General features: G+C 44.0%; 1 protein-coding gene across 1 annotated transcript in view; it reads left to right on the top strand.

Annotated features, from left to right (window-relative positions):
- SPSB1 (splA/ryanodine receptor domain and SOCS box containing 1) overlaps positions 1–16,677 on the top strand; it is a 122,282-nt gene that overhangs the window by 85,986 nt on the left and 19,619 nt on the right. The window contains exon 2 of the mRNA XM_086921395.1: positions 12,862–13,694. Coding sequence (XP_086777521.1) covers positions 13,001–13,694 — 694 coding nt within the window. The 5' untranslated portion in view covers positions 12,862–13,000. The remainder of the gene's footprint in view (positions 1–12,861; positions 13,695–16,677) is intronic.

The raw sequence follows: 16,677 nt of genomic DNA, 5'->3' as shown, positions 1-16,677 counted from the left end.
AAGGTTATGGCATTGTCCAGTAGTGCCCAGTTTGTGTCTGAACATCCATCTAATACGGACTCCGCATCCACCCACTCCATTGTCCTGTTATAATTTACTCTGCCCAATATTTTTGCAGTGGTAGCTATAAGCGAGCTGGGCCTTCAACAGGATGGTAAAGAGTGGTCGCCCTTTTTAAATATAGGAACTATAATTGAAGTTTCATGTACTAGGCTTAGACAAATGTACGAGACCATTTAAAACATCAATAGTCTATCCGTTGTAGCATTGGGGGATAGATGTGCGGAACACAATGCCTCCTGACACTTTAAAAAATGTATTAATATTTTTAATTAAAGGTCTCGAAATTATGGTAATTTAAAATCCAGATTCAGTAAGTAATTTGCACATCACCTTCAATTAAGTCTTCAAGGGATCCTTAGATTTTGTAAAATCCTTTGTGTACTCTCTATTAAAAGTAAATTATCTGAACTGGATACCAGTCTGTTCAGAATCAACAATAACATATTAGTTTTGTAACTTTTCTTACATACTCCAGCAAAGTGACCAGAAGTGCCACATTTAGCATAATCCTTGCAAAGAGTTAATTGTTTGAATGATGCAGCATACTTTTTTTTCTCTCTAATGTTAACACGTGTTGCCATTACTCAATGGTTTGTGTCTCAGAGACTTGTTAATGACAGTTCCGTTTCCTTTAACTACACAAAGTACTTACACAGACTACTCAAAATCTTGGTTACTGTTGTCAATGTCTTCATCAAGAAAAAGGTTTTTGCAGGTAAGTAACTTTCCTGTATTTTCTTAACGTCTGGTAACAGTTGATTCCTTGGTTTGATCAGTGACAATCTCGAACTCACACTTAGTAGTATGTCATTTCAGTGCATCTACATACATATCCAGTGTCTCAGTGGTTGATTGTTCACTAGAGAAATGTGTGCTTCCTCAGCAGCATCTAGATTGAGCTTGGATTGGTGACGCGTCTTTGCTGGGACCATTCACCCGCCCTCCTACCCCTTCCCGTTACTGTGTCCTGCACTGCCAACACTTAACCTAATGGCTTATCCCACTGAGTCAGTTTATCATCCAGCATCAGATTAGGTGTACATCTGTTCCCAGATATCTACACCGGAACTGTGGGCCATCCAACTCCTAAGTGTAATTTTCCAAGTGCAGCTAAGTTGCCATCTTGGAGACTTCACACACCCATACTCACTTGTAGGGATTGGCTGGCACAGAAATGTAATTTTCAGGTGCCTCCAGCACTACCAGTAACTTACTAAAAGTCTGTTTGTAGCCATAGGTTTCCCTCCCACTCAACAGTCTCATTCCACTGAGCATTAAAACTGTTGGTTCGTCCAGGGGTAGCTGTCCGGGTCACTGATTCATGCTCCCTTCTGGTTCCTTCTACAGAACATATTCATTGAACCTCAACTGAGGTATCGAAAGGACCTCAAAATATTTATTGCTCCTAATGGAGCCTATTTTATTACTAAAGTCCTCCCTCCTGAGACTTTCTGCAGAACAATAAGCTGGAAGACACCCAGACACATTGCACCATGCATGCTGACTGAGGCCTATCCTCGTTAAGCATTTCCTAATTCTCATACTATTATACTCTGTACAACTGGAAATTTGTGTGGCGACTTAAGACTTTCCAGGTGCCTCTCCTGGCCATTATCAGGGACTCTTCAGTTTTTCATTGGGTCTGGGAGGAGAAGGTCAGATGGTGGCAGCGTGAAGTTGATTTTCATAGTGAGTTAATTTTGGCTGTAAAGGAGAATGCCTCCCAGGTTATGAAGGATTTTGTAGTTTCGTTGGACGTTTTAGCCAGTTTGTTTGATTGGCGTTAGATCATTTCGAAGAGCTTATGAGGTCTGTTTTTGGCGTTTTCCAGTTCCGATCTAAAGTACTTTTTTTTCGGATTTGAGGATGTTCCTGTTGTATTAATTTCTGGTGTGTCAGAGTTTTAGTTGGGAGGCTGAGGGGTGCTGTCTCCAGTTTCTTTCTGTTAGCCTGAGAGTCCTCCTTCATTGTTGAGTGATCTGTTGAACCAGGGGGTTTTGTCTTTGATTTGAGATCTTTTTAGCTTTAGCAAGGCAAGATTGTGAAATGTCAGACCTAGTCAAGTTGTAGTGCTCTGTAAGGTTGTTTACCTTTGATAGATTTGGAGGTGGTGGAGGTAATTCTCGCAAAGTGCAGCCAGCTTCTCGAGGTCTAGGATCTTAGTGTCTCTTAGCCAGTTTGTTTCACAGGTTGTGCTGACCTTGCCTTGTGGATGCTGGGTATTAGGACAGTAATATCGTGGTGGTCTGACCAGTCTCATGGATCTATTGAGTGAAGCCTGACTGCCGTTGCTTTAGCAATGATCCAATCCAGCAAGGAACCTTTTGTTTTGAGTTGGAAATGTGCAGGCTTGAGTAAGTGATTGGTCAGCAAGGAAGTCTTAGAGGGCGTTGACCTGAGGTTCAATGAGGTCATTCAGTGCAGATTAAAGTCACCGCGGAAAATGTCGGAGTGGGGGGGTAACATTAGCTGTAATGATTTTCATGAGGTGCTGGATGAAAGTGTCGTTCTTGCCTGGGGGGTGGTAGAAGATGTACAGTTTGCACAACTAGGTAGCGTTGTTACATGTGGAGAGTGCGAGATTTGCAGGTATCGTTGGGTCGGTGTGAAATTCGGTAACAAGGAGATCTGTGCAGCAGATGCACTCAATTCTCCCCCTTTTTTAGGTCTCGGCTAGAAGCGCGTTCTCACAGAGAACTATAGTTGTCGGCTCAGCAGACAGCGAGTGGAGACGGGAGCTGGCCACGCGTGCAGCATCGTCGATGGGAGAGGAGAGACTAGCTGGCCACGCGCGCATGGGATTTGGTCGCAGTCTCGGAGCTGCCGATGTGCACGATCACGGCGACTGCGTCACCGCCGCGCGCAGGTGACGTCCGTGGACGCTCGCCGTCTCCGGTGCCTGCTGGGCGCGGGCCTGGCCGGTCCTCGCTGCTCCTGGACTGCCGGTCCTCGCTGCTCCTGGACTGCCGGTCCTCGCTGCTCCTGGACTGCCGGTCCTCGCTGCTCCTGGACTGCCGGTCCTCGCTGCTCCTGGACTGCCGGCCCTCTTCCTGTGCTCAAGCGCTCGCGGATCGCTGAATGTCAACTTGTTGTTACTATAGCGATCTCACAACGCTGCACAAAAACACACTGAGGAAACTAGTGAGATTCGATGCAGACATCGGCAAAAGTTACCGTATTCAATGGCAAAAGCGACCGAGGGCAGAGCGGGGCTCCATGGCGTGCACCAACATACCGTTATGTTGTAGAGGACAGAGTAAGTAGCGCAGCCCCTTTCTGCCCCCTCAAGCAGGCAGCGGCACCCTCACCTACCCTCACTCCCGTACTGCTTGCCATTGTTCGCTCCCATCCTGAACTCGTAAAGGAAACGTAGGGTACATGTTGCGCCTAGCCTGGCTGCCCCGCTTGCCTTCAATGCAACATCCAAGAGGCTTTCCTGAAACATCCAAAGAGATTTCCTCCGGCACCCGAGATCTCTCTAGCTCCTCTGCCTTTGGAAGCGCACTTTCTGTTTCCCTTCGGCATTACCATAATACTCGAAGTGGGCCGCCTCTCACAATTCTGCTCCGTAGCGAAGGAACGCAGCTAGCAGGCACTCGTGCAGAAAACAATACTTTTAGGAAAATAATTAGGTGCCCTGGAAGATTCAGACAAGTACACTTTGCTTCTCCTTTCTTTGATAATAAGGGTTCAAATCAGCCATTTCAGCGAAGGGTCCAGGCAAGTGACCCCTACCTCTGACAATGGCTGACTTCAGCCATGAGTTACCCTCCTACTCCCCAAAGCATGACTTCCGGTCATCTCTTTCTCCTGTATAGGATGTAATAAATGTTACCAGTACTCCACATTTCTGGAAAGTGTGACATTAGCACAGCAGTGTTCCAGCAGGGGATGGGTTTTCACTCTTCACTTGGCGCTGAGTTTTAAGAACCGCTCCGCAAGTGCTTTTAAAAAATTGCACACCGATCAATCCAACATATACAAAAATATATATATTTAGGTGTCAGTGCACACTGAAGTGAACGCCGTGGTATTAAGTGGTATAACCTGTCAGCAGACACTGAAATAAAAACTGGAATAAACAATGAAATGAAAGTTTATTAAATGCTGATAGAAGGGTATCCACATACACCGAAATTAAAATTAATTATAATCAATTTAATTGAAATTGGATAAATACAGAGTGGAAAGTATCAGCACTGCAGACACAGAAATGACGTAGCAGAAAGTGAAATGACAATCAGCTGCAGGCTCCTGAGGGTAAGTGGCAGAAAAAACTAAAGTATGAACAGACACCGCAGCAGGAAGCTATGTTAGTGGTGGAGAAGACGCTGACATGTGTGTACAACACACATAAATAAGTAGCAGCTGAGTCTGCAGTGAGAAAATCCGAGAAAACTGATTCGAAATATCAGCAGATGGTTAAAGGAATGTGGAAACAGTTCCAGAATCCAAAACATATGAAGTGTGTGAGCAATAATTTGTTTTTAGTTCTGCAAACCACACTTACGACTTGAAAGCGCTGCAACAAAAGAGGTTAGTTAACCAACGAATTGGTACGCAGTTTACATACATAGGCAGGACGGACATTTATGTTAGCTTTGCTTGTTCTTCCGATCAAAACAGATGTTGGCAGCAAGAGTTTAACTCTGTGAGACATCTTGCTGTACATTATGGATGTTAGTGCTTACAAATTACTGTATTCAAACGACATTTTGTAGTGTTTGCTCTGCAGTGACCTGTATGAGCTGAGCCCTCCATTGCCATTTGACCCGCACTGAAGTGCACAGGTGCATATCCCCTCCCTGGCCCTGGGCGATTGCCCCGGGTCCTTTGTGCTGCGTACAGGTGCATAGATCTGCATGGGTCCGTGTTCTGCCGTGCCCTGTATAGGCTCTGGAAGGAAGGGTGTCACCTCTACATTCATTGTGTAAGCGTTTGTTCTAGCCTAGGCAGCATTGCAGCTCACTGTATGTCTGGGCTCTGGGTGCCTTGAGCTTTTTCATGCTGCACTGCATTCTGCAGCGTTGTCTGCCATCTCATGGTCTGCCATCTCATGGTCTCGCATAGCAGGCTTTTCAGATTTTGGTTATCCAGTTGTTGAAAGTGATTCTCCCCGCCAAACCTCACAGGTGATTGTTCGTCGCTGCATATTTGTTCTAATGCGTAGAAGGGAGGTTCTTGTGCAACATCCTTGTTGAACACCTACATCCGGTATTCGTCCGGCTTTCAGGTTCTGCATCTGCAGTACATGCGATTGGTCTTTGTCCTTTAGTTTTCCCAACCCCACTTTAATGATCAGCATTTCATCTTGTGCTTTGCAGTCGTTAAAAACATAGTTGGTTTGGTTCATTATGCAAATATCCAGTTTTCTGTGTTTTTCCACTTCCGGCCCTTTGAAATCTGTTCTAATTATTTTTTTAAAAGTGAGTTTGGCACTGTACAGAATGTTTCTTGATTCATGTACGCAAAGTAGGTTTGCTTCTCTTGAGTGCTCCGAGCGACTCGGGCATTGGGAAAGCAAGCACTCTTCACAGCCAGAAGCGCGGTAGCAGGCGGTGGGGAGCAGGTCCCCTCTAGGGATGCAGGAAGCAGGGAGCCGGCCTCACTCCAGGGCTGAAGGTGGGGGATGAGGTCTGCCCCTAGGACAGCGGCCAAAGACTATTAGTTAATAGCAATATGGGAGGAGCACTATATATGTTGTACACATGTAGGCCTTGGGCATTAAATGTAGCTAATAGGTGTAGCAGGCAGCAGCAGGGGGCTGCCAACGCTGTCACCGCGCAGTCTCTTCTGACTTATGTCTGCCCTGCCACCATTTACTTCAGACCATCACCCTTCCTCACCATCACACACCCACTCGCCCACCCTCTTGCCGCAAAACATAGCATACCATACAGCATCACTCGGGGGCACCACAACATCGCTATGCGCTACCACAGCATCACTCGTTCGCCATCACAACATCGCTATGCGTTACCACAGCATCACTCGTTCGCCATCACAACATCGCTATGCGTTACCACAGCATCACTCGTTCGCCATCACAACATCGCTATGCGTTACCACAGCATCACTCGTTCGCCATCACAACATCGCTATGCGCTACCACAGCATCACTCGTTCGCCATCACAACATCGCTATGCGCTACCACAGCATCACTCGTTCGCCATCACAACATCGCTATGCGCTACCACAGCATCACTCGTTCGCCATCACAACATCGCTATGCGCTACCACAGCATCACTCGTTCGCCATCACAGCATCGCTATGCGCTACCACAGCATCACTGAACGCCACAGCATCACTCGTTCGCCATCACAACATCACTATGCGCTACCACAGCATCACTGAACGCCACAGCATCACTCGTACGCCATCACAACATCACTCCGCGCCACCACAGCATCAATCTGTACAACAGTTCAACACCTGGTTCAAATATCATAATCTTAACAAAAGTTATTTACAAAACTTTAAGCTATTGCCATTATAAATTACAATAAGTTTTGTATTGAGAAAAATTAAAAGCCATTGTTATTTGTAATATCAATACATGTAAGTCACGTAAATACAACACATTGCTTTACAAATGCTATAGGTGTCACATTTGCGAAAGTTATAACTATTGGCATTGTAGATCACAAAGCTATTAAATTTCGCTATTTTCGAAAACAAAACATAAATAAGTCATTTACAATACCAATAGCTCAAACTTTCCTAATGCGAGACCTATTTCATAGCAAATGTTTGCTGATATTGATGTCAAATCCTAGTTGACAGGTCTGTGACATCTGTGTAATATCTGGGGTCCTCTTGAAATTGAGTGAACCGGATGGCAGCACATCTTTGCCCTCGTAATGAAAAAAAAATCCACTCATTTGCCAGCTTCTTTGGCATGTGATAGGCTATGACCATTGTAGTTGTCAGTCCTGCCAAGTACCACGCATCAGCATTACACTAATGCATTGGTATTCCCCATTACTGCACTGAAATACATTGTCACACATATGCATAGTGACTGTTACTGAAGCGCTGCCTAAAACTTAAGTGGGGCAGCTGGCGGCACACAGCCTGTGGCATGTGCACTGCTCTCCCATGCTTGAGGCTCGCTGCTGAGCTAAGGGTGTTCAGTGCTGGCAGGCTCATACTCCCTGCTAAGGGTACAATGTTTCATTATTATGATTGCCTGCGGCGCAGCTCTGTCAGCCTGATGTCACTGGGCCCAGTCAAGTTGTTTGCTGCACGCTGGCACTGCAGGGAACGTCACATCCTGAGTGCTGGTGTGGGAGGCAGGCGGCTGGTTACTGAATTGCGCCCGTAAATCAATCATAGCGCTCAAAGCAGCGTCCTGCAGCTCGCACTGGCCGAGCCACAGCTTGCTGTCAGCTGTGCTGCACCCTGCCAAATGCAGTTCTTGATGCAGCTGAGGTAGACTGAGAGGAAAGAGTCCGTTACCCAGCTTACAGTGACCTCCAGGACAAACTGTCACTGGACGGTCCTGCCCGGGACTCACTGGACAGCCTGTCCTAGGACTCGCATCTCAATTGGGTAAATTGAGTGATAAAGTTGAATTTTGTGAATATATTTTAACATTTACTTTCATGCATTTTCATTTTGCCAGGTGATAACCTTTATTTTCTGAGGGCTAAATGTCACACAGAATAAAGACCAGTGGAGGAGCTGCCCCCGGACTTGACTGCAAAAGCTTATCTATAAAACTAAGAAAAAACTGGCAGTACAATTTTTGTATCTGTTTGCACTACCACATACATGTTAAGAGTGAAATATCACTGGGTTTTGTTCTGGTGCTTCCCAGCATTCTTTTTAGGTTGAGCCTGGGCAGCGCATTCGCTCTTCTGTGAGGCATGCTGTATTCAGGTATGGATTTGAAGCTCCACACTCTCTGCCCACACTCCGCCCATATTTTTCATTGACTTGTCATTGTCCTGTGAAAACTGTGGCTTTTCATTGGTCAATAGGCTTAGTAGTCCCTCCTTAGTACTGCCTTGTCTCATTTTGTAACCTACCATGTGGACCCCCCTGTTACTTGTGTTACTCTGTAGGCTTTAGTTACAGCCTCTGAGCACCATTTGCTTAAATATTTTGACTCTCAACCCCCTCCCGCCATCACTTGGCTTTTCTTTTTTTTTTTTTTTTTTTTTTCTTTTTCATTTCATAGCACGGTTCACCACGCTCGTACAGTGGCAGCTGTGCCTTTGGTTTGTTTGCGGCGCTGAATGCGGGTGCATGTTTCTTAGTTTTAATTTTTTTACTATTTTGTAACTTTTTTTTATTTAATAAAACTGCCCCATGCCACACTTTCACATTATTAGACTGCGCCCCTATCTTTAGACGTGCCACGTCTAAAGAGGGTGCAGCTGCCATTCTAGGCATGGGACGCTTTTACAAAAAAAGCATTGGTTTGTCAAATAGACAACAAATGTGTTTTTGTTTTTTTTTTGTTTTTTTTGTAAAAGCGCCCATACCGTGCTAAGGAAAGGGACGCAGCCGACAATGTGAAAGCGCTGCATGGGTGCTTCTACAAACAAGCATTTGCAATGCAATAGGTCTTGCATTTATGAAACTCTATTTGTACAAATGCTCACTTACCATTTCATTAGCATCAGATTATGCGTCTGTCTTTGGTTAGTGTCCTTACACCCATTTTTGGAGCTTTGCAGATATGTTTTAAGATCTTCAGAGTTTCTCGTTGCTCGTCGCCTCTGCCCCACTCCCCCGAACTCAACAACCGCCTACCTGACATAATGAGGATTCTCGTTGTCTGGCAGGTCTGTTCGTTGGCGGTGCCTTTCTCCTTAATGGTTCGACTGCCATACTTGTAATACTACAGTCAGACCACTGGCCGTATCTGCCTTCAAATCTTGTGTGCCTTCAAAAAGAGGACTGTCACTTTCTAGACAAAGTGTGAAAAAACAAAATTCCTCAAACCCTAGGCAGAAAACTGTTGTGTTTTTTTTGCTTTCGATGATTAGTTTCAGGGGGCATCTGAAGAGTAGTGAGATTTGATGTTCTTGCAGTCTCTTTGGTTGGTTTTTAAAGTTTCTTGGGCAGAAGGCTTAGTTGATGGGTTTCCGTGTAGTACTGGTGTTTGTATGATTGATGTTGTTGATAGTTTGTTGGTGTTGATCATGAGCGACATCTGGCTGGTGGTAGAGCTCTCTCACAGCCGGGATATTTTCTTGGAGGAGATCTTTGGGGTGGTCACTCTATTTTGTAGGCTGTCTTCTGAAATACAAAGACAGCAGTATTTTTATCAAACCAATTAAGTACACTGACCACAAAATGAAAGGAAAGCGAATATTTTTACTCAAACACTTTCATATTTTGAATTTGAAATACAAAAAACTACAGATGCTGTCCCTACAAATGTACTTAAAACATATTTAACACATAAGCTTTGTGCAAAACTTGATACACAATTAAAAACACCAGTAAAATTATAAATTCATATACACATTAACGAAGACAACTACATATACAATAATCTGCTAGGCACAACAATTTGATCTTGATTCCTATGAGATTTTGAGTAGTTGGTTCATATAAGGAAGGATTGCGTCGACGTTTCGACCCTGGGGGCGATGCAGTGATTTAGCGCATCAAGAGCGGGTCTTCATCAGGACTGTATACATGTTGGACAGCCTCTTATGGACCTTGCTCCACTTGGAGTCCTAGTCTGTTTCTCAAAATTACTGCTGGTCAGCCGACTCAGGCAGCGTTGATCTTCCTCAAACCTCCGCACTGCTTATTTATACAGGAGGCAGAATGAAGCGATTATTCCTTGATTTACTTTTGATACAAGCCGTTCGTGTCTCTAAACCTTCCGATTGTTGTTGGGCCAACATGTATACAGTCCTGATGAAGACCCGCTCTTGATGCGCTAAATCACTGCATCGCCCCCAGGGTCGAAACGTCGACGCAATCCTTCCTTATATGAACCAACTACTCAAAATCTCATAGGAATCAAGATCAAATTGTTGTGCCTAGCAGATTATTGTATATGTAGTTGTCTTCGTTAATGTGTATATGAATTTATAATTTTACTTGTGTTTTTAATTGTGTATCAAGTTTTGCACAAAGCTTATGTGTTAAATATGTTTTAAGTACATTTGTAGGGACAGCATCTGTAGTTTTTTGTATTTCAAATTCAAACTATGAAAGTGTTTGAGTAAAAATATTCGCTTTCCTTTCATTTTGTGGTCAGTGTACTTAATTGGTTTGATAAAAATACTGCTGTCTTTGTATCCTAATTAGGGACAAAGTACTAATATCACCGACAGAACCATTATTATTCAAGTTATTACCCGCCCAGGTTCTGAGGGTTACAGGGTCACCCCATTACATGTAATGGTCTTCTGAAATACTACAACTTAAAGCATTCTGATTTTCCTATTTATTGCTGAAATATTAACATAAATTGGGAGGACACCTCAACCCTTAAATTAAAGAACATATACATTACATGGTTATTTGGCAAAGGGTCCTGTGCTAGAGATGGGAAAGTTACTAACCTGTAACAGTGGTTCGCGAGCATACGTTACTTAGTAGAATCAGAAGTGACTCGCCTAACCTCCCTGATTTAAATGGTTAGTAGTTTGATAATGTTTCAAAATGTATATGGAGTTCCTGTGTAAATCTTCCATCTCAACTGAAAGAGGAACTTCCAGGGACCTAATGCATGGCTCCCACCTTTCAGGTATTACCGAACTTGCTGTGTCGGGTATCGTGAGTTTCCCCAGCAAGCTGGAAGGGTAGGGGGATGTTTTGCAGCAGTGCTGCTATATAGTAACCAATACAGCAGGCTAGCGTTTCCAGCCTCAGAAGCCATGCAGTGCTTCCCTACGGGCTGGTCTTCGAAAATTGCCAGGGCTGATTTGGGTTCAGTCTGGCCCTAATTTCCAGGGGCCCCCGTTCAGCCCAAAGCCAATAAATGTCTGTGAGACATGGGATAACCAGGACCATTCTTCATAGTTAGCAGGGGAGCCCCGTCACTGCGAACCATCACTGTGAACTCCTAAAGGCAAAAAGGTCTTCTAAGCTCTAAAGAGTCCCTGACGCCAAAAGGTGTGCTACTGCTTTTTGGGACATGGGCACCAGAGGGCTGTACACTTATTCGAGAGAATGCATCTAAAAAGGACCTGTGAGCTGGGAAGGTTATTGTTATAGGTCAGTAACTTTCTCTCACTTATGCAAAATCACCTTAAAGAATATATCTACAGATATGTTTTAACACAAACATGTACATACTCTGTGGCGCATACATGCCAAAAATATTTCCAAACATACTGGCAATCAAAATAAACTATTCAAGCATATGTTCATATAGAAATATTCTCGAATGACACTGAAGCAGGACCACACTTACTGATGGCAGATGTACTGTAGCCAATTTGCAATGAAATAGGTCTCGCATTTACGTAAGTTTAAGCTATTGGCATCGTAAATGACAATGCGTTTTATTTATGTTTCAAAAACTAAAACCATAAAAGGCATTTTCATATACAATGCCAATAGCTCAAACTCCTGTAAATGCGAGACCGGTTGATTGCAAATGCTTGTTTGCTGTAGTAAGTTGGTGTTGTGGTCAATGTTCACTGGCTTTGTTCGTTGCTTGAAAATGTTTATACTGCATGCCAGGGTTTGTGGGTTTCTAGGCAGTTAGTTGTAGCTACTGACAGGCACCGTCATGATTACCTCAACTCAAGGAGCTGTATTTAGGTACAAATTGTGCGCTATCCTGTAGAAAATTCGGGGACTAGCAGGGGCCAGATTGTCAGCCAGTTTTGACCGTCGTACTACTCCCTACAGCTTTCTATTCTTTTTACTGTTTTATGGGGCTGTTTCTTCGGAGAAATAGTTGAGCAAACATGGAATTCTTTTGAGTAGTGTAAGTTGTGCTGCACATAGTCTGGGAAAAAAACATAGTTTGTACTGGAATGTCACTGCTCATTAGGATGGACGATGGAACTTTAGGACGAAATAATACATGTTGGCCATAATCTGGTTTCCTGCTCTGGACTGTGTACAGCATTGATACTGCCAACAAATTATTGATCTGTGTGCTAGGTAGATTTATTTCATGGCATAGTTTGTGTTGATGACTTTTGGGGCACTGGTCCTTACTCTTAAAACACTAGACCACACCAGTAGTTGGTAGCTAACAGTAGTGATACTGCCGCACCTTTGACAGGGTACTGGATGTTTATCTGCTAAACGAAAACCATGTTTTTGTCTTTTTAAAGTCTTTTTTGTTGATCGTGTTGTGGCAGGGTGAGTGTTAGCATCCATCTTCAGAGTAACTGTTGGGTTTTCACAGCCAATCACTTTCCACCCTGGTAATAGAGGGTTTAGCGGATGTGTATTCGGCATTATTGTGCTTAATTATTTTCCTTCTTTCTCAATGTATTAATCAGTAAAAGATAAAATGGTGATTTAAAGTGTTCTTGAAACTGGATGTAACAATCTAATGCATCTGTAGATTTTTCGAAGCAGCATTTATTATAGTGATATCGTTCCAGCACATCTACCTTTAATTCTTAGCCTGCTTTAATTTTGTTTCAGGTTTAAAGGGCAATTGATGTGAAACTAGCTATTTTAAAACGCTTCTACGAAGCTTGCAATCCATTCCCTTGTGTTTGCAGGGATTGCCCAATCTGTAACTGGGTCTGCTCCGTGCCTGCGGTTCAGGGTTCATAAAGGGACTCCTGCTTGAGGGCCATACTTGTTGATGATTAACCTACCCTATTAATGCAATCTTTATTCTTTCCATTAGATAACTCTGGATTGTACACGTCTTCAACACAGCCCTGCAGAGTTGGATGTGGGACCTGCTGTTTGATTGGACTGCTGTACTGGAGGGGCAGGACTAATCAATCCTGTACACGCCCTTGGAGTTGAAATTAAAACTGAACATGGGCCAGAAGGTCACTGTGGGGATAAAAACTGTGGACATGCGGGACCCAGGCTACAGGCCGCTGAAGCCGGAGTTGCAAGGCCAGGACTACTGCACCCCTCCCCGTCTGGACCTTCTGCTGGACATGCCATGTGTCTCGCACCAGGTTCAACTTCAGCACTCCTGGAACAATGATGACCGCTCACTCAATGTCTTTGTGAAGGAGGACGACAAACTCATCTTCCACCGACATCCCGTGGCACAGAGTACAGATGCAATCCGTGGCAAGGTGGGCTACACAAGAGGCCTGCACGTCTGGGAGATCTCCTGGGTCATGAGGCAGCGGGGCACACATGCTGTTGTTGGAGTGGCCACAGCAGATGCTCCCCTTCACTCTGTGGGATACACAACGCTGATAGGGAACAATGGGGAGTCCTGGGGCTGGGACTTGGGACGCAATAAACTCTACCATGATGGCAAAAATCAGCAAAGCAGAACATACCCTGCGTTCTTGGAGCCTGATGAGACTTTCATTGTTCCCGACACCTTTGTTGTTGTGCTTGACATGGATGAGGGCACACTCAGTTTCATTGTGGACGGGCAGTACATGGGTGTGGCCTTTCGTGGACTCAAGGGCAAGAAACTTTACCCTGTGGTCAGTGCAGTCTGGGGACACTGTGAAATCAGGATGCGCTACTTGAATGGGCTGGACCGTAAGTACTCTTTTATACTATGAACCAGTTGGTTGGAGGATCTTTGCTATCCAGTGGGAAGGGTAGGGGACTTGCTTGGCATTGCTCTCTCTTATAAGGGAGAGAAGTCTGATTTGAACATTAGCTTGTCTGAGTTACAGAATCATGCTGTAGGCTGATTGTTTAAGTTTGGTGGTGTTTATTTTTTGTAAGCTAGTTTCCTAGAAGTACATTTTAGGTTTATGCAGTTTGATCTGGTAGCTGTAGTGGACTCCCTTGCATGGAGAACGAGGTAGGAGACCCAGCAAAGTGTCTGGGGGGAGGGGGGGGGGGCACGCTTTCTTTCACTTTCAGATGAATACTTCAAATTGCAGATTCCTCTCCTTAATTGTATCCCCAAGCACCAGACTGTGCCAGTAGTTAGCAACATGGTGATCCTGTACTGCTGACTTTGGTTTAGTTCTTAATGCACGCTTTGTGGGTCCGGTGCTCTGCTCCCAGCATGGTCTGTCTTCTAAATACTTATATTCAGAGGCCTCTTCAAGGATTCAAGCTATCCAGAGACTACAGGAAGCTAAAGTTGATCATAGACCTTCACGTGTGTCTGCTGCTTGGGCTTTGACACAACTCAGTCGTGCAATAAATGCGCCCTCTTGCACCTAAATGTGCTTAGGTGTGCGAGGCAAACCTTTGCATTGCCAAACGTAAAAGGTCACAGTTGAAACATAGGCCCTATTCCAAAGTGCCAGGGTCACGTGGGACTTTGTTCAAGAGGCAATTGCTGCGCAAAGTTTGGTTCCGCACAGTCTTACAGTAAATTGAAAAAACACTAAGCAAAGTACAAAAAAAAGGCTACGGAAGACTCTAAGCCCATCCTACCATTCAAAATCCGACATGTTGGTGCCAAATGAAAGATCAGTCTTCTGACTCTGATATGTTTTTTGATCTTTGCTTGCCATGAATTCATTCATTCACGGTCAATTCTGCTGCAAATAGTGGCCTTTAAGGATGCCATGCTGTAAGTTTCAGATGCTCCTCGTTCACTCTGATGCAACTTTGAACCCTCTGATAGCCTTAGTGGGCAGGCCCTCCCCCAGTGCCAGCTGACCTCTTGGGACACATTTCCTGGAATCTTTCTGGTTCAGGCTTCAGTCCAGCTTCCTTCTGTGCTGTTGCAATTGCTGTCTCTGGCGTCAGAGTTGGATCTAGGGCTGGTGCTAGACTATAAAACAAAACCTATAACTTCCAGTGTCAGACCTACGTTCTGGTACAGGATTAAAAATGCACAGCCAGTCATTATGATACTAGACTGATAGTATTGGCATTGAAAAAGATTGTACTGGCGTTGAGGATTGGAGACAAGTGATCTTAATATTCAACTGACATCTTTCAGAGTATACAAAATGCCCATCAGGGCGTTGCGGATAACTTGCTTCCACTTCCTATACTGGTGATTGGATATGTTTTGAATTTACAGAATGCCAATGAATTAGATGAGTCGTTGGAGAATGAGGTGGACTCAGCACTTGGGCAACCGAGTGCTTCTTTTTCAGTAGTAGTATGAAGGGCATCGGATGTGCTATACTTACTGTTGCTTAACTGTTAAAACTATGGCTAATGTATAACTGAGATCATTTAACCTCATGTGAGCCACTATTGCCATTGAACGAGACTCTCAATGTCCAATAGGACTAAGCAATGCTTCAGATCGGTTGACTTGCAGCCAGGTGACAGACCGGCACTCAGTGACCCTGATTTTATTTGACTTTTTAATTTTTTTTTTTATTCATCCTACACCTGAAAGCGTGATGGTGCAAGTGTTAAAGTAAAGAAATGATTGCCTTTCCGCCCAATCCCCTGGACTTCAGAGAGTTGGAACATGTCGATTCCTTTCAGAAGAGAAGCGTTTCTGTTAGTTTAGACTTAAGATCCTTAAAAAGTGTCTTCTGGGAATGTACATCCTTGTGTTGGCTATCCCAGAAGGCCTTAGAGTTTGGGTACTAACAAACCTTTTTCCAGGTGCCAAAATTTGTGGTCCGAGAGATAACTGGCCACCTTGATGCCAGCAGAATGGTGCTTGGGGCAGTAGGGTTAACAGGTTGGCGTTTTGTGGTACAGTGGACATAGGGAAAGTGAAGCAGATATATCTAGTGACTGAACTGCTCAAGGTGACACCAGAAAACCAGGGATTAATCCCAACTTCCCCACTTTACCAAAGTGTGTGATCCTAGGCAATGGGTTTCACTTGACTATTTCTTGACACTTCACCTTTTTCTTGACTATCACATATAAGACCTTGAAATATTGGACTTTAGGATATGTACTTTAAAAAAATCCTCTCCTGTATTTGAGTTAACAAATGATCACCTTCACGTACAATCTCTTTTCGGCAGTCTATACAGCCATAACAAGTTTTAAAAAGATGAAAAAATCAGGACATCAAATCCACGTTAGCTACACTATGTATAATAGGAACCCAGGCCACTCGGAGGATGCACATAACTAGCTTAAATATTGGTTCCACGTAGGCATAGTTGGGGGAGGGGGGCTGAATGAATAAATGAATATTTTTACATTCATGTTTGAAAACTCACTTAAAATATTTCTCACCACACTAATCTGATGTACAAAGGAGAAACGGTACTGCATATCAATGAAATGCCCTTTTTGAATTTTTTATAGACTTTAATTTTTTTAACACATCTTGCAGCAAAAATTAAAAAATCAAGTGTTAAGGTGCTGGACATCCCAGTTATTTTCTTTAACTTCACTTGACCTTTAAATCTATGCCTGCATTATTATTTGACTTAATGTTTGTGCTGAGTCGAGTAAACTGCAGCCCATTGCTGCTGTTGAACAGGGGGCCACATGTAAAGGACAGGAGGGCCGCATGGGGCTGGGAGTACTTTGATTATCACTGCCTTAGAGCATTGCTGGTTTGAATGATACATGTGTCCAAGTATGTCTTGCCAAGTATGCTGTCAAGCAGGTACCGTATTCTGCA

This window comes from Lissotriton vulgaris, chromosome 5, assembly GCF_964263255.1.
Source record: "Lissotriton vulgaris chromosome 5, aLisVul1.2, whole genome shotgun sequence".
Taxonomy (NCBI): Eukaryota; Metazoa; Chordata; class Amphibia; order Caudata; family Salamandridae; genus Lissotriton; species Lissotriton vulgaris.
The sequence above is the reverse complement of the archived record's forward strand: the minus strand, read 5'-3'. Positions and strand labels throughout refer to the sequence as shown.